A 19,865-nucleotide genomic window follows, 5' to 3' on the forward strand; every position below is an offset into this window, starting at 1 on the left:
TATGTATGTGAATTCCACAATTTATTACAGTCCTGTGCTGGATTATCACAATTTGTGGATTTTTATTTGCTGGATTTTTAAGCTTTTCAACCAAACTTTGAGTACTACTTTGTAGACTGTGGTATTCAGAATGTACTTCTGGTTTGTTTTTGGTGTTTTTGCAATAGCCTACTTTGAAGCATCCGTGCCCCAAAGCAGAATCTGTACCGTAGTAGATTAGGTTGGAAGAAGACACAAGTCCATCAAATCTAACCTATAACCCTATAGTGATGACCCAGAGGAAGGCAAAGAAACCCCATGATGCTGAAGCAAGTTGCCCCATGCTAGGAAAAAATTCCTCCCCAATTCTGGCAATTGGTATAAAACTTTCGATCAACTTGTCTTCTACAAAAATCAAACCTTGTAAATTGTAATATTTTTCTGCTTAAGAAAGTCTTCCAGGCCCTTCTTGCATTTCCACCAACACAACATCCTATGGCCGTGATATCCACAGCCTCATTGCTCTTACAGTAAAGAATCCTTGTCTATAATGCTGGTGAAATGCTCTTTCCCCTAGGCGCAGAGAATATCCCCTTGTCTCTGTCGTAAGCCTAGGTGTAAAATATAATTAGAAAGGTCTTTGTACTGTCTCTTCATGTATTTGTAGCTGGGCCCCCAAACCAATTCATGTTAGATTCTTATGCTGTGAAGGGCATTATTATCCCTGGTGTCTGAAGGTCTAACATGGGACTGCAACCTCTGAACCCCTATTGTTACTGACTGGCGGTACCTGCTACAGGTTTTAATAAGCATTGCCAATTTGGGATCAGTAGTGAGTGCTCATAAAAACAAGTCATTGGGCCAGGTCGGTAACTTTATAGAGACTTGGAGCAATAGTCAGAAGGTTATCAGTGACTATTATTAAACCACTTCTACAGAAGTCTGGGCAACCATCCAACCCATGCTCTAGTGATCCAATAGGTGTGTCCTTACAAACGTCTCCAAAAAGCCCTTCCCGATAATCAGTGGTCTTATTGATGGTATCCGATACGGAGTACCAAGGTAACTTCACGTTGCTACCGCAACACCATATAAAGCCACAGAGGTCCTATTACCATTACAAGCAATGTTGGCTATTGTGAAATTGTTCTGTTGGTTATGACCATTTATTCTTTCAGAAGGTTGCACTGAATAAGTAGCATAGCCTCCCAATTCCCAACTCTCTAGTACAATAAGCCTTTGTGTCATCCTCTATTTAACCATTCATAAACTGTAGCCATTTTAAGGAAATCTCAGTGACAATCCTAAAGTCTTCACACAAAATTGTAGTTTCAATATCTTTTAGAATTCACCTTCATTGTGTTCAGACATTTTGATCTGCTAAGAACGGAAAGTTCTTTCTAAAGTGTGATTTTGCCACCATTACATGGGGCATTGGTGTATCTACAGTGGGTGTAAAAGTAGCAGGTGCTCCAGACCCTAAAAGACGCCGATATGATAAATGTCACATGGCAAGTGGGGTCCCTAATACCAATTTTGCATTGGAACCCAGAATCTTTATGCCTTAGTCATGGGTTGTCACCGATCTGTAGGGAATTCATTGCTATATAACTGACCAAAATGGGTGCTGGGCATTCAGAATAATATATCCATGGTCACCAAATAACGGATGTAGATAAGACCAGAGGCAGTGGGCTTGTAGTAAATAACGTGTGTGTGTGTGTAGATCACCATTCCTTGCGCTATGAATTCAATAGTATAAGACAAACCAAGGTATTCAACAAGATCTGTTGGCCATGGAGATAGCTATGGAGCTGCACAAGGAGCTCATGTGTGACCTGGCATTCAAGTCTACTTTCCATAGTAAATATGCCTTGGACTACACTCTTGGCTTTCTTGTCATAGAGTACTAGAGAACTTTAAGCTTAGACCAAAGATTACTCAATGCTTTGACATAATCCATATCTTGGGTTTTATGTTTAAGGGTTTCGGTGGCTCATTCTTTCCTTTTTATCATGGTCAGTGGAAGCTTTGGACCTGTTAGGATCCATCATAGGAGTTGTAAAGGCTCCTCCTCATCCACCTTTCATGGTTATGCTTTAAAACCTTACAGATCTAATGTTAAGACACGTATATACTTCCATTACGCTAGGGCAATGCATGTACACATCAGCCTACTCTTCGACTAGGACCTTTAGAGAAGATGCTTCGTACTAATATTGCTTATTAGATATCGGATATGGATTCTTATTTTACTAAGACACGAAGGATATTATATCTTGTACATCAGTAGTTCCTGTATATTTCCATGATATATATTAATAAGTTGCTTCCACATCTGTTAGGAATGGTCTCTGTGTTTTGTACATACCGTAGGTAGACTATATAGAATAATTCCTCTTCTATTTAGAGCTAATGGAATGTATACTTTTGGAAACCCTGCCCTATATATCCATGTGAAGTGTGTCACATTAGTACACAGTTCCTCAGGGTGACACTTAAGGAGATGTCTTTCATAAGTGAAGGAAGCCCTGCATCTCCTCAACCCCCATTCAGCAGGTCCACACAGGTTTATATTAGAGCCAGAGGGTCTTCTCACGCTGCTATATAGGGTGTGTGCATCAGTCCCACATTAAGGGTGCATTCACACTAAGTATATGCTGACTGATTCTGAACGTAAAAACACGTTCAGAATCGGCGCATACAAAGCAGATCCCATTCATTTCAATGGGAGCCGGCATACGAGCGCTCCCCATTGAAATGAATGGGCTGCTTTTTTCCGTATTGGTTTCAATGTGATACGCGCATGTGACACAAGAGGTAGCGGGGGATTAGATTCCAGATACCAATGGCTACACCCCTGAGCAGAATCTAAGACTGTCCATACACATTGCACAGCTCCTGACTCCCATATACACATGCATGCTCGGCTTTGCCAAGCATTATTTATTATGTTATTTCTTTCAACATATTCCGCAGACATTATTGGTCACTGTCCCATACAGGGTTCACAATGCAATTTCCCTGTCAGCATGTCTATAGAGTGTGGGAGGAAACCGGAGTATCGGAGGAAAGCCACGCAAGAGAACGTACAAACTCCTTGCAGAGCCACCATGCTGCCTGAATAGAGAGAGGATAGGAAGCCACTGCTTGACCCTATCATGATGGCATGTCTTCCAAAGAGCAAGAGGATTGGGCAGCTGAAATCCAATTGCCTGACTCTTATCTCTCCTTTCAGCTGTGGAGAGTCGGGTGGTTTCCATACACATTAGTCAATTGTTACTGCCAACATTCACTGTATCTAATGTGTATAGCCAGCATAAAGGTTAGGCAGACAGTCTACCATTTGTGGGGTCACCCTGAAGTAAGGGGAAACAAGATTGTCATGTTCTCCGGGAGACAAGTGACACCATTTGCACGTTATTCCCAGGTGCAGTATAGCCGCACTCTGTGCTGGGGCCTCTGGTGTTATCATAAAAACTACACCGCTAGTAATTAAAGCCCATAATTAATCATTGTTGCTTATTAGTGACAGCGCCAGCGGCCCCTGCCTGGTGTGTGGCTATACCATCATGAGACTGTACCCATATACCAGTCACAATAGACTTGTATGATTGCTTGAATTGTCTAAGGGTGCTGACCCATATGGACCCTTATGATGGATTTTAAGGGTTGGTTTACTTGGTGTGTTTCTGCTCAAACACATATACAGTTTTCTAATGAAAATCCATGTATTTCTCAATACTACATGTTTGATTTTTTTCAAAAATGGACGCATTTTCAGAAACTCTTATTTTTTTCATTAAACAATTAAATGGTTTTCATATGCATTTTTGCGCGGATAAGCCTAAAATACCCAATCCTGTGTTCTCTAAGAGATAAGTGGCACCAGCTGTTTCTGACAGCCACTTATCCTATGTAGTTAAAACCATATCAGACCAGCAGAAATCTAATAAATGGATGTGGTTTTGATGCAATTGCAGTTTTAAGAGATGACACTCCTTTCATTCATGTTTCGTCTGTAAAAACAGTATCTGTCGACGCGTTTCATACTGCACATCTACCACTACATGTAAATGTACTATTACTTATGTGCTGTGACTGTCCTTACATATACGTTACTGTACTATCACATCAGAGGTTTCTGCAGAGCTACACTACCATTTTCTATAGATTTTATATTACTTTATTATTATTAGTTTTTTTCTTTAAGACGTAAGCCTTCGTGTCTTTGACGGTTTCTGCGTTTTGCACATTATTTGCCTCCTATTGAGTATAGTTGTTGATATTTAGCGATTTTTCTTCTAGTTTGTGTACGTGTATCTGTATGTGACGTTTTCTGCACACTTTGTTATTGTGGTCTGTTCCTATGTTTATGGCTTAGAGATAAGAGCAGGTGGAATGTCGCCGCTTGTCAAAGCTTGGAACCTACCATGTCTCATAACTGAAAAGGGGAATCTCCTTATAATCTGATTTTGCATGCAGTCACAATACAGGAGACCACCGAGTTGTTTTTCCCATAGGAATGAAGGGGGTTGGGTCATTTACTTATTACCATCTGAATAGAGCCCTGTATTAATATGCGGAGTGCACAGTGTTTTGTTTTGCCACCCTGTCCCACCCTCTTGTCATGGAGTAGGAGTGCCCAGCCAGGTGTATATACACAGAAGCGTGGGATTGTCAATGACTAGACCAGAGTGAGCTGCACAACTTCACACACCAGACCCAGTACATGAGAGCGAGCCCCTCACTGCCACCTCCTCTGATGCCTGAAGACTGGGGACATCAGGACATGACCAGGCACTCTGCTGGGTGCTGCCTGTTTTCCAAAATTCCCAGCAAAGTTCCTGTAGGGGTTCACGTCCCCCATTGAGTGGCATTGAGGGTGCTAGTACTTTCCACCACTTGCCTTCCAGCAGTCATGGAGTTCTGGGAACACTCTTGTCATCTTGCCAATGAAAATGAATGCAATGGAAATCTTATTTATGAACTTGATATGGACTCCATGGAAGATGATCTGGAAGGTAAGGTCCTGCACCCAAGTATGGATGAGGGTCTGAAAGAGACGCCGCTCAATATTATTTAGGTCTTTTAGATAGTCAGCCCCTTGCTCTGGGTTTCTGTTATCTCTGAATATTTTGCATGCAGATTGCAAGCTCTTGGGGTAAGTCATTGCTGGTTAAGATGCCGCCTTCAGTTTTGTAGCCACTATATAGTGTTGCTTTTGCTTTCCTTAGATCTCTGTAGTATCAGGATGAGCACAGCTGTGTACTATGTATGTCTGCTGGTGGTCTAAACACCATTATCATCCATCCCTGGTGTATGGGTGGCCTGGGGATCCCTGTCCGGTGCAGATGATTTATTGCCGGTCCCTGTGGCCTCCTGGTGTGCATTGGTTCTGAATAGAAGAATGTTTATGCACATTTCGTCTAGGGCTTGGGGACCACAAGGCTCAGCTTGCACTAAAAGAAGGTTGGAAATGTGGCTGTAAAAGATCTGGGAACCACGGGTCATGTCCAACAAAATTTCATATCATTTATCAGCAAAAATGCATCCCGACATAGATCCTGTAATCCGTATTGTAGCCTGTTTCTGAATTATTAGGTTACCTAGCAGATGACACGGTGAAATAATGGATTATCATTAATCACAATTCAATAAATCATTCTTGTTAGAAATCTGCATATGTTTGATCAAGTATAATATCCTTTTAGTCTATGGGCATGTGGTTGGGCTCTGTTATTCTGACACAGAGCTCCAAATCCCCTGCATAGACATAAGGAGGAGCAGATCTACGGCAGTTTCTGGCATAGACGAGTGTAGAGTTGAAGCATGGCGCACCAGAGTTATTTTTTGCGAAAGTGAGCAGAGTAGATCAGAGATCAAGGCGGGTTAGGGTGGTCCTACAATTTTACTATAACAGCACAACAGCAAAAAACTGCCATAAATTATACTAGAAATTTACGTTACTCGTACACAGACTAGCGTAGATTTCATTTCGTGCACATGGAAATGTGCCACAATTACTAAGTCAGAGTCTCTTAATATTATAGGTGCATCTCATGCCAAGGGGGGAACTGATTTAAGATTGGAATTGTCTTGAGACTGGCATTCTGTACACCAGACTCCTCCCCCTCCTGTTGAGTTAAACAATAAAGTTCAGAATGTTTGCAGTAACCACTAGAGGGCGCTTATCGGTTTGTTGCAGTGTACGGTGGACTCCAAACACTCTACTTGTAGCAGGAAAGCGATCATTTGGGCAGGAGATTTGGAGCTCTGTGTAAGGAAAACAAAGCATCTATACCAATAAAAGATGTATTAAATGAAATCGCACAACAAATTGGACCTAGATAAAAATTGTTAAGTGTAGGGCCCCTTTAAGGCTTGTCAGCTACTTAACTATTATCAGACATAAGATGATCAATCTGATATTGTTAGCAGTGATTACACTCTTAATATCATTGGCTATGACCAGGTGTTTGTACTGTCTTTATATGGATACGCGGTGAGCAATGGAAGGAAACTATACATGATGCTTGGAAATGTGCCTTTACTGGTTAAAGGAGGCTATTTGTTGTCAATGGCCTGTCTTATAACATTATATATATATATATATATATATATATATATATATATATATATATACACTCTAAGACATTCTCTCCTTACACCTGGCTATCTAAACAACAGGTATCTCACTTGGTATACAACACATAGTTCTGCAAACTGGTTATTCGTGGCCTCAGGCAATATGCTTATCTTCTAGGAACTGACTCTGCTACATCTCTGCTTAAAATCTGAAGCTATTCAGCTGTTGTGATACTACAACTCCTAGTATCCAGCAGAACTTGCTGAGCATACTAAGGGTAAGTTCACACTGGGTTTTTTGGACCGGATTTTGACGCGAAATCCGCCTCAGAATGGGAGCTGTTCATTTCTAGAGATGAGCGAACATTGTTCGTATCAGCCGTTCCGAACAGCACGCTCCCATAGAAATGAATGGAAGCACATGGCACGGCGACCGGCCGCCGGCAAAGTGTACGTGCCAGGTGCTTCCATTCATTTCTATGGGAGCATGCTGTTCGGAACGGCTGATCCGAACAGTGTTCGCTCATCTCTATTCATTTCTTTTTTCCACTAGTGGTTTTTTGCCGGTCGCGGAAAAAAGAAGCGACTTGTCCTTTCTTGCCGCGGATTCCGCGACAGAATCTGCTGCAATGTCCGCGGGGCAAACACTCCCTCCCGACTAGTCCCATTCATTTGCACTGAACCGGCATCCAGTCGCAGCTAGCCGTTTTTTGGACAGGATTCTGAGGTGGCCTCCGCGTCAGAATCCGGTCCAAAAAACCCAGTGTGAACTTACCGTAACCGTTCTGCCCCAGCGTTTAGAGTTTGCCAAGAAAACCTGTTGAAATAAGTATGATTTTAAGCCCCAGAATCTGGGGTAAACATTTTTTCAGTTTTATTTCACAGTAACACACAAACTGAAAAACCTCAGATTCATTATTACTTGGCATCAATTTCATTTTAAAGGGTTAAAGAAATGTTGACCCCATTGCCGGCTCTTGTCTGGAATGCAGCTAGTGTTTACTATCATCAAGACCCAATTTGTACCAATTAGTGTCCACGTCAAATGACAAGACTCCCCTTGTGCCCGTTGACCATACCATTTTATCAAAAAATGGAATGTACCATTAATGATGAAATACATTTAGAATAGTTGCAGTGTATGAAAAACTGGCAGCCCTATGGGGAGTTCCATTGTTTACCTTCACTATATACTATAAGACTGAATATATATATATTTTTTTATATTTATTTATTTATATAAATTTATATATATAAATTTTTTTTTTGTTGTTGAAAAGAATGATAGCTTACAGCATTATTCATGGGGTCCCATGAATTCTAGGCCAAGCTCAAGTTTACATTAGACCCTTGTAATCATTAGAATGGAAGTTTTACAAATTATTATTATATATATATATATAATAAATTAGTATTATTTAGTATTTTACCCTGTTTTTATCTTATTTTTGTAGTCTTATGTTCGGAGCGTGTGGGTAGAGTGACTAAGACCTATCGGGACATAGAAGCCGTGACCAGTCTGCTTGAGGAGGTAAGAGGGGGGTTGTCATACAAGATCAAGAACCGGATTACAGACAGACGTTACATTTAACCTCTTCCTTGTAGCGGTCCTTAGACTTAGATTGTATCTGGCATTCACAGGTCTAGACATGTGCCAGATTATCAAACATTGGAAAGGCGCTTATACCCAGGCTGACCTGGCAGGCGATGATCGGGCATGAATGTTCCTAGAAGCCTTTATTCACATTCATTGCCTGCTCCCTTTGCTTGGCAAACTAGATTTTTTCTTTTTTTTTTTTTTATATTGTGTGATATTTCACATATTTACATGGGCCAGTTATTGGAGCCGACCATTCCTACAAACAGCAGCTCCTGATCATTGGCCTTTTTATTCTGGAAGGGATAAAAAGCAATAAAAGCGGCATCAACTTTTCGGCGGGCACTGGGTTAAGGACACTATACATGTTTAATGTATAATCGGGTTTTGTTTTTTAACAAAGTATAGGCTTGTTTTAACTTAAGTTAGGTTATATAGTAATGATGGATATACAACATTAGCAGAGGTGTACACTGAGAATTTCCAACTGCACCTTTGTTAAAGGGGTTGTTCATCATTAGAAAAACTTGGCTGCTTTTTTTGGAAACAGCGCCACATCTGCACACAGGTGATGTGTGGCATTGCAGCTTGATCCCATTTCCTTCAGTGGAGCTGAGGTGCAATACAAAACCCAATCCATGGACAGGCATGGTACTATTTCTGGAAGAAAGCAGTCCTGTTTTTCTAGTTTTGGACAACTCCCTTAATGTTGTACAACCCATGTAATGATGATTATTCTTCCAGATAATTTCGTCTTCCAATAATCATATGAGTAATAGTGATAAGAATCTATTTGGCTCCTTTACATTGGGGAACAGATGTATTCAGATGGTGCAACTAGGTGCGGTTAAAACCGCCTCAAAAGTGTATTGGAAAAAAATGCATGGATTGGCTAATAACTTTATAAGTGAAATCCATATCGAAAGCTGCTGCTTATTTTGATTCAGTTTTACCCGCACCCAACTGCACAATATGGTTACACCCTAATGTATATGGCAGGTAGTGGGGTAGCCTGTACGACACATTTTTTCCCAGCTCATATAATTGTCTCTATGATTATTAATGCGTTGCGGTACCTGACAGGTGATCCCTGAAACCGTAACCTATACCATTGTAAGGACACTAAATCAGCAGCCTGTCCTTCTGGACCCAAAGGGGGTTTGGGAGCAGAATGTATTGTGAACTAACCCTTTAATGTCTTTTTCTTGTGCCATTAGAAAGAGAGAGATTTGGAGCTGGCTGCCCGTATTGGGCAATCTCTTTTAAAGCAAAATCGGGAACTGTCAGCAAGGAATGAGTTTCTGGAGGAACAACTGGAGGCTGCCAAAGAGGAGGTAAGGGAAAAATGGTCGCCATAAATAGCAGGACCTTTACAGCATTGCTTTATGAGACGATGAGCTTATATAAACATGGCTGCTTTATTTCAGAAACATTGGATTGTGTGTGTTATTGCAGTTCGGCTACAATTCAAGTGGTTTTTTTTTGTTTTGCGTGTCTCCAGGTTTTTCAGCTGCGGCATGATATCTCAATGCGGGATGATCTTCTCCATCTGTATACCAGTAACTCCGATAGTGAGCCAGTGTCTGCAACCGCAACTCCGTCAGTACATTTCTATTCCTTTATGTATACACATAGTGAGCATCTTCTTATATATCTGTGTTTTATTGGTTTCTTTGCTCTTGTTGATAGGTTGCGTAGGAATCAGTCTTCCTTTTGTCTTGAGCAAAGCATTCAGCTGGACACCCTGGAGCAGAAGCTGCAGAGCCTGGAAGATGAGAACCAGAAGATGCGCAGTAAGGTGAGCTGTACACCTGTTAGCCTTATAGTACTATATATGGTGTCAGAAGCCTGAAGGTATACTGTGGGCAGGATGGATCAGTATTTCTGAAAGTTTTTCATCTGGTGCCAGCCACTTTGCATGTTCTGTATATTGTGTCAGTTGACAGAAGGTGCAATGCTTGTGTGGTGTCTGTAGGAGTTGGCAACCAAATGATGTTGTCCTGTGGTGTTGGAAATCTGAAAATGTCAACCATCTAAACATCCCGTTTACGGCGTTGTTTGGCTGTGTATAGATGCCGTTCATGGTGACAGTTCAGTGCATGGTGCTATGCAGGTGTCAGCAGTTCCAGATGTTGCAAATCACAATTGCTTTGATTTCTTCTGTTAGGCTGAACATATACTTGAAGTAACCAATGACTATGAGGATCAGGAGGGATCCTTGATGCTGGACTGTGTCGAACAATTCTGTAAGTTTCATGTCCCTTATATATAAAGGTGTTGTCCATTTCATTTTCATAAAATACTGCTACTAGTGGGTCATAAGCGTAACAAACCAATGCGCACCACTCCAAGGACAACCCCTTTAAGTTTGTGGCTCCACTTGCAGCAGTATAGATAGGCTGCACTTGTGGTGCTGGATAGGCTGGTTTAGTTGAAAGACCCCCTTTAAATATTTCTGACATTTTCGGGAGAACAGGGTAGGAAACGTGAATAAATAAGACCCCCCCCCCCCCCTTCACCTTCTGGATCACATACAACCGGCAGTCATGCCGGCACTCCGCTAATTGTTCCCCGCTTTGTTTGCCGATTGTTCCCCGCTCCAGCCGCTGCATAAAACATCCACCGAAAATAAGAAAGGTCATATATTTCGTTAGATAATTATAAGAACATGTCTTATTTTCGGGGAAACGGGGTAGTTCTTCCTGTCCTAGCTCACTGTGAGAGTAAGTTTGTTGCAAAGTACCAGTTTTGGAAGGATACATAGGGAAACATTCATTGGTGTGAGGGGATGGGCCCGACTAGCAAGGGAATTTCAGAAAAGCATCTTTTGCATTTTACAGATTTTCCAATGAAATTTGCTTTATCAGGAGTAAAGTGTTTGCTTTTTGGCTGCATAAAGTCATTGTACTCTTTGTTTGTAGCTGAGGCCAGCAGACAGGTGGCATTACTGGCAGAAGAGTTGGCACGAAGGGGAGAAGATGCAGCCCGGCAGCAGGAGGAGATCAGCCAGCTTCTGGCACAGATCGTAAACCTACAGCAGAAGTGCCGCAGTGTGAGTATGGTTCACTTTCTGGCCACTTATTGGATGGGTCACTGTATTCTGGAGCTTAGGAAAATATGGCATTTCATAGTTTGTAAGTGCCATTCTTTAAAGGGATATTACTGCCAATAGTGGGACTACCTTTACAAAATCATCAGTTACCATTTGTTATCATTGTGCAGCTTATTCATTTCGTTTTCTTCTCGCCCTTTTAGACCTCTACAGAGAATGAAGAATTGCAACAGCATCTGGCCGCTGTGAAGGAACGGGAACGCCTGCTGAAAACAGAGGTAATAAAGCAAAATACATGAAATCAGGTTGACTGTTTAAAGAAATATAACACATGCTGTGTTATGCCTTGTGCAAGTGCTGAGGGGGCAGAGAACATCATAGAGATTGGGTGAACATCAAATAAAACAGAGGGTTTGGTAAATTTCCCCATTATGCCAGAAAACTATATAAATATCCTTGATAATATTGCGGAGCACACTTGTTGCATCAAACGTGCTCTTCTCGCCACATTGTACAAATGTGGGCGGAACAGAGCAAGCAAGGAAAAGCCTGGGCCCACATTATTCATTATAATTCATGTAGCTGTCTGGCGGAGTTACAATAGAAATCTACACCAGTTGGGGCCTTTATTATAACCTGGGTATGAAATACTAGTCTTAATAAATCTTTTCCAATGTGTCCCGACACTCAATGAAATTTCAGGAATGCACCTTTTTTGGCTTGGAATGGAAACTCCAGTTGTCAATTTATTCACACATTTCCAGGATGAAAAATAGAACGATGCTCTGTGCTTCTGCTCGAAGAAAAAAAATGCTCCAAAATTGTTGCCAGATCCTCCTTAATCATGGGATAGTACATTTCTGATTTCTGAATTCTTCTCTTTTAGCTTCAAGATCTGCAGGAGAAACACAAAGAATGCCAGGACATGTTACATGAAGCCCAGGAGGAGTTAAAGAACCAGCGAAACCGAAGTCTGCCCAACAGCACCATCAGCAGATACAGCACCTTGAACATCTTCCCCTTGGTAAGCAGTTAACCCTGTTTATAGAAGTGAGCTAATACCCTGGCCATTGCCGCTCCTCTTGTTCGATAACTAAATTCACACGCAAATACGCATGTGCATATTCCGTCGCGGCTGTCCGCTCCGGATTAGGCCCAAATGAATGGCCTTAGTCCGGAGGTTGCTGTCGCAGGGTGGACAACGCAGCTGATTCAGCCGCGGAATCCACCTGAAGGAAGGGCAGCTTGTTTCTTTTTTCCACTAGCAGCAACATAGAGCACCATTGTGAGGGGGCAGATTATGATGTGGATTCTGTGCCAAAATCTGCCCCCTCTTGCCCCGTGTGAACTAGCCCTTATGATTTTGGTATATTATTATATGTTTTATGTTTACAGGATTCCTTAGCGGCGGAGATTGAAGGAACAATGAGAAAAGGCATTGATGCTTCCTCAGAACTCAAGTATGTTCCTAACTTGTGCTGTAATATACCCCACACTAAAATCACTAGCCATCTTATGACTACAAATATATGATAGTTTTACTCTGTAAAAAACACTTGTAACTTCATATTACTAGTTCTTTGAAAATTTATCAAGAAAAATGATCAGTGTCCTCTAATCCCTTCATGCAGGAGCTACAAGAGAGTGTTTGAGACTGTCAAAGCTGCAAACCTAGTGGTGAGAACCAGATCTCGCTGCCAGTCCCCTCAGACTGTACCAGGCTCTCGGGCTCCCTCTCAGAGACCATCAGCAGCACCGAGTCGTGTTGGCACTCCACCAATGAGCTTCTGTGAGTCAGAGTGTGCCAGCATGGTGACAGAAGAGGAGGCGACTCTACAACCTGTGGAAGACAGTGAATCTTCTGTGTAAGTTAGAGTTCCACAAATCCCTAAGAAATCGAGTGACTTGGTGTATTACTAATCTCTTATGTACTTCTATTTACAGTGTTGGAGAGAAGAAGTTGGGGACCCCTGGTACACCTGGGGGCCATGATTTGGCAACAGCTCTTCAAAGACTGAGCACTCAGCAGGACTCTGACAGTCTCTTTGAACAGAGGGAACACAAGTTACAACGGCATGATGAGACATCCAGTGGGTTCCTCACTCCCAATGAAAGCATCCTATCTACTGGCACCAATTACTCTGGCATCTCTGAGGTCAGCGGCAGCTCAAGTATATCTTTTGGTTCAAGATCCTACCTGCCTGAGAAGTTACAGATAGTTAAGCCTATAGAAGGTAAGAAGACTCAAGACTTGAGATCATGACCGTGTCTCTTAAAAGATAATGCTTTACTACTGTTCTGTATGATGTGTACTGTATTATTTGTAGGCTCCGCAACTCTCATGCACTGGCAACAGTTGGCTAAGCCTAACTTAGGTGGCATTTTGGATCCTAGACCAGGTGTGTTGACCAAAGACTTCCAGGAACTGGACATTGACACTGAAGATGTCTATAACCTCAACGACTTTGAAGAGGATGACCTAGAGCCTATATCTTTTGAAGCCATTTCTACATCCACTCCAACCAAAAACAAACAAAGTAAAAACAGTGAGTATTTTTCTGAACTATGGAAGTCTCCAAGAGATATGGAATCAACAAAAATTCTGAGAGGTAATAGAGAGTGCTGTTCGCATGCAGTAGACTCTCTGAGCTTCTTGCTTCCTCTTCTGTGAGATTGTATGGCCTCCATTTTCATCATTGGTGGGATCCTAGCAGTCAAATGCCCCCTGATCAGATAAACGCCCACAGATCATGATATATGGCATAGCTTATACCGCCATTGCTTGGGACTACTAGTGTATATGGCCCCACTGCATTTAGACATTGGCCCATACAGGCTGCGTATGGCTTCCCAATGGTTATTGTTGGGGGGATATCATCACTCCATAGGGAGAGACCACCATTTAGGTGTGTGGAGTCTTATTAAGCCATGAGCGCTCCACTGTGCAAAGGAACATGGGAAGAATATGCAAATCTGACTTCCATGATGTAATTAGGAAGTCAGTGCCTCAGTCATGCACACCAATAGAGGGCGCTCACTGAGGATGTGCAAGTCTATCTTCCATGATGTAATTAGGAAGACAGAGCCTCAGTCATGCAACCCAATATAGGGCGCTCCCTTTAACATCATACCGACCCTCTCAGAGGCCTTTGTTTGCAATGATTTTGGGATTATACCAGGTAGTCTCTCAGCCAAGGACAGCTGTTTCGATGTTATTACATCTCGTCAGCTTGGCGCAGACAGGACTGATCTGGCAGAGGTGAGAGGCTTCTAGACAGGGATGGGGGGATATCGTCACTCCATAGGGAGAGACCACCATTTAGGTGTGTGGAGTCTTATTAAGCCATGAGTGCACTTTGCACAGTGGAGCACTCATGGCTTAATAAGACTCCACACACCTAAATGGTGGTCTTACCCTATGGAGTGATGATATCCCCCCAACCCTGTCTAGAAGCCTCTCACCTCTGCCAGATCAGTCCTCTCTGCGCCAAGCTGACGAGATGCAATAACATCGAAACAGCTGTCCTTGGCTGAGAGACTACCTGGTATAATCCCAACTTCATTGCAAACAAAGTCCTCTGAGAAGGCCGGCATGATGTTAAAGGGAGTGCCCTATATTGGGTTGCATGACTGAGGCACTGACTTCCTAATTACATCATGGAAGTCAGATTTGCATATTCTTTCCAAGGGTTATTGATCAAGGAGGAGTGCTGTTCTATGCTTCCCTCTGTCAGATGGTAGAGGAGATATTCTTACATGCCTAATGGCAGAAACCTACAGTGTATAATGCATTCAGATCCATAGCCAGGTTCAGCGGCCACCTTCTTCACTCTCTGGTTGTGTCTATTAAAATAATCGTTGTGTGACTCCCATCATATATGTCTTAGTCTGTAATACATAGATCACTTGTATGTTTCAGTGTTCCGCTCTGTTAACAACCTTCCCCAGACTCCGTCTACGTACACCATAACTACCTGTCGCATGTCGCACCCTCTGCAGGACATTACACAGGTCACATCCAGGTGGGTTTTTCCTGGTTTCCACTTGTCTGTCCGTCTGTTCACTTTGTCTCACATCACTTCACCTTCCGTGTCTCTTCTCACCGTACTATAAGCGTCTATACTGTGTGACTTTACATAGACATTAGTATTGACAATTCTGAGTCCTCAACATTGCTATATAGTGCTGCATAATATGTTGGCACTATATAAATAAATATAATAAATAACATTTTGTTAAAATGGTGTATGTATAATATGTAATATAGAAATGTTCTTCTATATATAGCTTTGAACTTCTCCTATACCGGGCTATTGTATAGTTTTTGTGACACGGTGTTCCATAGCGGTGACACTGTGATGAGAACATGTCATCCAAGTCATTCTTTTCAACCTTCTCTTTGTAGGTTTGTGCCAGTTTGTAAATTGTTCAGTTCCCAGCCCTTCCCCCTGTGCAGTAGCCACAAAATGGCTACTAAATTGTATAAGTGTCATGACTTTCTGGTATAAATCTCAATGTTGTTCGCATGATTAACTTGTTCCTTTGCAGTTGCTGGTGAATGGGTGCCACATTGCCATCTCGCTTACTGTTTCCTCCCTGTTCCTTACATGTCCATTTTCCATCCTCACGGTTTTAGGCACTTCAAGTCCTGGTGGAAGCGCCTTTTCCATTGCTTGACTTTCTGAGAGGCGTCTGAGTACAGGGTCAGACATCACTGCAAGGCATCAGGTAGCTCAGTTGGCAGTGACCTTTAGCTTTCTTAAGGGGGACTCAGTGACCAGGCAGAACTGGGATAGTATTTTGGTTCTTGTCCAGACCAGTACGTTATCGAAGACCATGATTTACATTAGCAGAAGTTGTGAAATGACCCCATCTAGTGGACACTTTGCTTATAACAACTAGTTTAGTATTAGCGTAGTGCACCATTGTTTCACTGAAATCCTGTCTTCCTAACTACATCAGGGAAGACAGGCTTGCACATTCCAGTGAGCACCCTCTATTTGTTTGCAAAACTGAGGCAGCAACTGACTTCACAATTACATCATGGAAGACAGATTTCCATATTCTTCCCATAGTCGTAGTGCACCATTCATGCATCATAGATTAACTGGTGTTTGCCATAGCTATTGGATTAGCTTGCATTCTATGTATATAAATGTGGGCCAGCCAAAGAAACCATCTTCTTACTACACTAGCTGGGGACATTTTTGGTCACTGAGTTGTCCTGAGCATGGTTACTGCAAATTGTTTAACTCCTTCTCAGGGTTCAGTTATTGCCACAGACTGTCCAGACATGACTCACAAGCTTTGACCCTTTTCTCTGCTCCAGGGGTGCAGATTTACAAGGCGTAAAACAGAGGCTTATAGATTTATATACTGGGTTATCAGCTTCCCCAAAAGAGATAGATATCCAAGTGAACCTAATTGGGGGGGGGGGTTGTTTTTTGTTTCTTGGTTGTACGAAGAAAAGCTCTTTCACAAGTCACCGGTCTGTAAAGTCTATGGGAACTGATCATCATTAAAGTACAGTCTAATCTGTAAGCATCATGTTATAGAGCAGACGGAGCTGAGCAGACTGATATATATAGGTTTATGGGACAGATTCAGTGTAACTTGTCATGTATTCATTGAAATGTCTGAAAGCTCTGCTCTTTCTTTACTGAGAATCCAGTGGACGATTCTACTTAGTGACTGAGCGCTATCTCTGTACGCAGTCATACATGGAAGGCTGTCAGTCATACAGTAGGACTGCCCATTGGACTTCTATGTATAGAAAGGAAAAATATCTTTGTACCATGTTAGCCAGTGGATATGAAATCTAAAAAATGGAGTCTTCAGTAGTTGATACCTTTTTTAATGGCTAACTAAAATGATGACTGATTGCAAGCTTTCGAGGCTCTAGACCTCTTCCTATGCCTGAAGAAGAAGTCTAGAGCCTCGAAAGCTTGCAATCTGTCATCATTTTAGTTAGCCATTAAAAAGGTATCAACTACTGAAGACTCTCAATTTTTTATATGTATAGAAAGAGCAGAGATATCAATCAAAACTATATATCCTCCTAAACTATATATCAATCCTCTCAGCTCCTGCTGCTCTATAACATGCCGCCTGCAGAATAGACTGCATTTTCAATGTGACAAGTTGTGCCTTAAAGGAATACTTCAAGCAAAGCAATTACATTATTTTATGCCTAGTGCTGGGTCTTAGGAGTGTATCTCCGGATTCTTTAAGTCCCTGTGTCATACTCCGCCCCTGTAGGTATAACACTGTGTATCCGTTTTGTCTGGAACGTTCCTTCAATCCTGAGAAGTGGCAAAAAAAGCTTTTTCTATTTAACCCTTAACTATTTCCTGGGTTTCTTGCATGCGCTAACCTAACCTCTTTAACTTCTTCATCTACTCTTGGAGGAACAGGAAAGCCTTGTGTTGATTCACTGGTCTGGGATCACTTACACTTCAGGACAAAGTTTTATCGGGGGATGTGGTAGTATTTGGGGTTGCACTTGAAAGGTGTGAGTACTGCTAAAATGATAATGTAACTTCAGCGAGCAATTCCATTGTTCCTTGCCACCGATGCCCACAAATTCCATCTTCTACATTTTATTAGGACATGTGAAGACCAGTAAATCTAACACAAGTTGCTTATGACGGTGTTATGTTGTGTCATAGTTGGTTGTCTCACAATTATTCACCAAGGTAACTTACTATCAGTATGCTCACATTTTCATTAATTTCAGGGGCCAAGATCTATAGCATTTTTATGGAGCTGCATTAGAGTTTCAATTTCAAGTGCCAGAGGATACAAAGTCAATGCTGGTACCCTGGTTGGCACCATGTAGGCCTCAGGTGGATTATGACCTATGTTGTAGACCTCTTATGTTTCTTATCCCGGTTTCCTTTTGTCTTCCTTCAGTCTTCGTACAGTACTTTCCTCGTGTGGAAGCTTTGAGAGCTTGAGTTCCTTCAACCTTGAGCCTCACAAAGAGATACCAGTAGTGACCTCTGTACTACCAAGAAATGACCAACCCAATTCTGGATGCAACACTCCCTTGGGATTAGTTACCCTTCTAAAAGAACATGGTATTTCTGCCACTGTAGATCCGAGCAGCAAAACCTCAACTGAGACGGAAGTTAAGCCATCTGCACCCATTACATACCCACCTATCTTTCAGTTGGGTTGGGGTAGGACATTAAGAGGTCTAGGCTTTGGAAGATCCCTCATGGATGGTGCTTCAGTGAATGAGACACCAGATGCTGGTGCTAACCAGAAAAACATCTTTAGCCTAAACCTGGTGGAACAGTTACAGAGACTTGGCTTGAACCAGGTTGTGGAGAGGGGTATTGCTTCTTTTCAAAAGACAACAGAAGCCAAGAAGCCTTCAAGCTAATTCCAGAAAGGCAGCCAGATGCTTAAGACATCACTTTGCATTGATCTGACTAATGGGGACACTATATTCTTGCATGAGGAGACCACACAACCTTCTTGATACCTTTTTAGTTTGCATGTTCTGCTAGAAAGTGGTAGAAGCCAAACTTTAGGGATGGACACTTGATAGCTATGCAGTCTACCTTCATATCTTCCTCCATAGGTATTACAAGAGAGACATCTTGTATCTGTCACAAGAACATAAGGAGGACATGTAGCTGTCCTCATAGTAATGCGATACTATAGAAATTGCAATACTCAGTTTGCAGCTATAGATTTAGTACATATAATAATGGCCTATTGGCCATCTTGTTTCCTTCTGCAGAACATCCTAGTAGTACCATCAATGGTACAAATTCAATTTTTAATGTTCCTAATGTCTCATTTTATTACCACAGAAGGTATATGGGAAATGAAATCGGCTTGGCTGAGGTCTTTTTAATGTAAACACATTGCACATCTGGACATCTTACTTTTAAAGGTACAAGTAACCCGGTCCAAATCTGTGTTTTTTCATGTATTGCTATATCCTGGTTCCACAGGACAAAAGTTCTATTTTTTATATAAATGCAGAAAAGTAATTCTTACCAGTGACAAATGGTATCAAGAACCCCTTTGCTCTCTACCTCCATCTACCAGTGAGTGTAAGTACTGCACATGCTTGAAGACTGTCATTGGAGCTCGGGTGGGATTCATTTGATCAGCACAGCCTATTCCTACAAATGTTTGAAGACTCGTGATAAATGGTTGTCATACTGTACACAAGGTCAGTGCCAATACTGTGCTGCTGTATAGGCCGAGACCTCAATGTTATGTTAATGAAATATTCTTCTGCACTGATTCTATGTGACTTTAATAAATTGAAGATGTAAATAAAAAAAGTGGTAAATAATAAAACTGGTTGCTATAAAGTGCATTAACTTGGAAGCCAAAGGAACACGACCCGTGCCCCTCCTAGCTCCTTAACCCTTTTGCTGACAGCGGTTTTTGCTCCTCTAGTAGCCTCGATGATTTTCATATTTTGTCAGACCATTAAGATTCTATTTGTACAATATAAAAACATCCGTCATACTACCACCCATACCCATATTTTTCTGAAAATGGACACCTAGTATATACAATGGCTCATAAAAAGCGAAAAAAAATCTGCAGCCAAAAACCACATTCACTTTGCTAGTACTGTAAAACAAAGCTTTTTTTTCCACTGCGTTTCTGCAATATGGG

The 19,865-nt window shown here is 41.8% G+C and overlaps 1 protein-coding gene across 2 annotated transcripts in view; it reads left to right on the forward strand.

The window, feature by feature from the left end:
- HAP1 (huntingtin associated protein 1) overlaps positions 1 to 18,830 on the forward strand; it is a 45,585-nt gene extending 26,755 nt beyond the window's left edge. The window contains exons 1-15 of one of the 2 annotated variants that reach the window (XM_075278271.1): positions 4,603 to 5,003; positions 8,022 to 8,098; positions 9,382 to 9,498; positions 9,666 to 9,763; positions 9,854 to 9,962; positions 10,332 to 10,410; positions 11,086 to 11,216; positions 11,420 to 11,494; positions 12,103 to 12,240; positions 12,612 to 12,676; positions 12,848 to 13,081; positions 13,161 to 13,450; positions 13,544 to 13,762; positions 15,136 to 15,238; positions 18,129 to 18,830. In XM_075278271.1, the coding sequence (XP_075134372.1) occupies positions 4,901 to 5,003; positions 8,022 to 8,098; positions 9,382 to 9,498; positions 9,666 to 9,763; positions 9,854 to 9,962; positions 10,332 to 10,410; positions 11,086 to 11,216; positions 11,420 to 11,494; positions 12,103 to 12,240; positions 12,612 to 12,676; positions 12,848 to 13,081; positions 13,161 to 13,450; positions 13,544 to 13,762; positions 15,136 to 15,238; positions 18,129 to 18,603 (2,313 nt within the window). In that variant the 5' untranslated portion in view covers positions 4,603 to 4,900 and the 3' untranslated portion in view covers positions 18,604 to 18,830. Of the gene's footprint in view, positions 1 to 4,602; positions 5,004 to 8,021; positions 8,099 to 9,381; positions 9,499 to 9,665; positions 9,764 to 9,853; positions 9,963 to 10,331; positions 10,411 to 11,085; positions 11,217 to 11,419; positions 11,495 to 12,102; positions 12,241 to 12,611; positions 12,677 to 12,847; positions 13,082 to 13,160; positions 13,451 to 13,543; positions 13,763 to 15,135; positions 15,239 to 18,128 lie in introns of those variants that run through there. The other variant, XM_075278269.1, reaches the window with a different exon arrangement.
- The last annotated feature ends 1,035 nt before the right edge of the window (positions 18,831 to 19,865 follow it).

This window comes from Leptodactylus fuscus, chromosome 6 (assembly GCF_031893055.1).
Source record: "Leptodactylus fuscus isolate aLepFus1 chromosome 6, aLepFus1.hap2, whole genome shotgun sequence".
NCBI lineage: Eukaryota > Metazoa > Chordata > Amphibia > Anura > Leptodactylidae > Leptodactylus > Leptodactylus fuscus.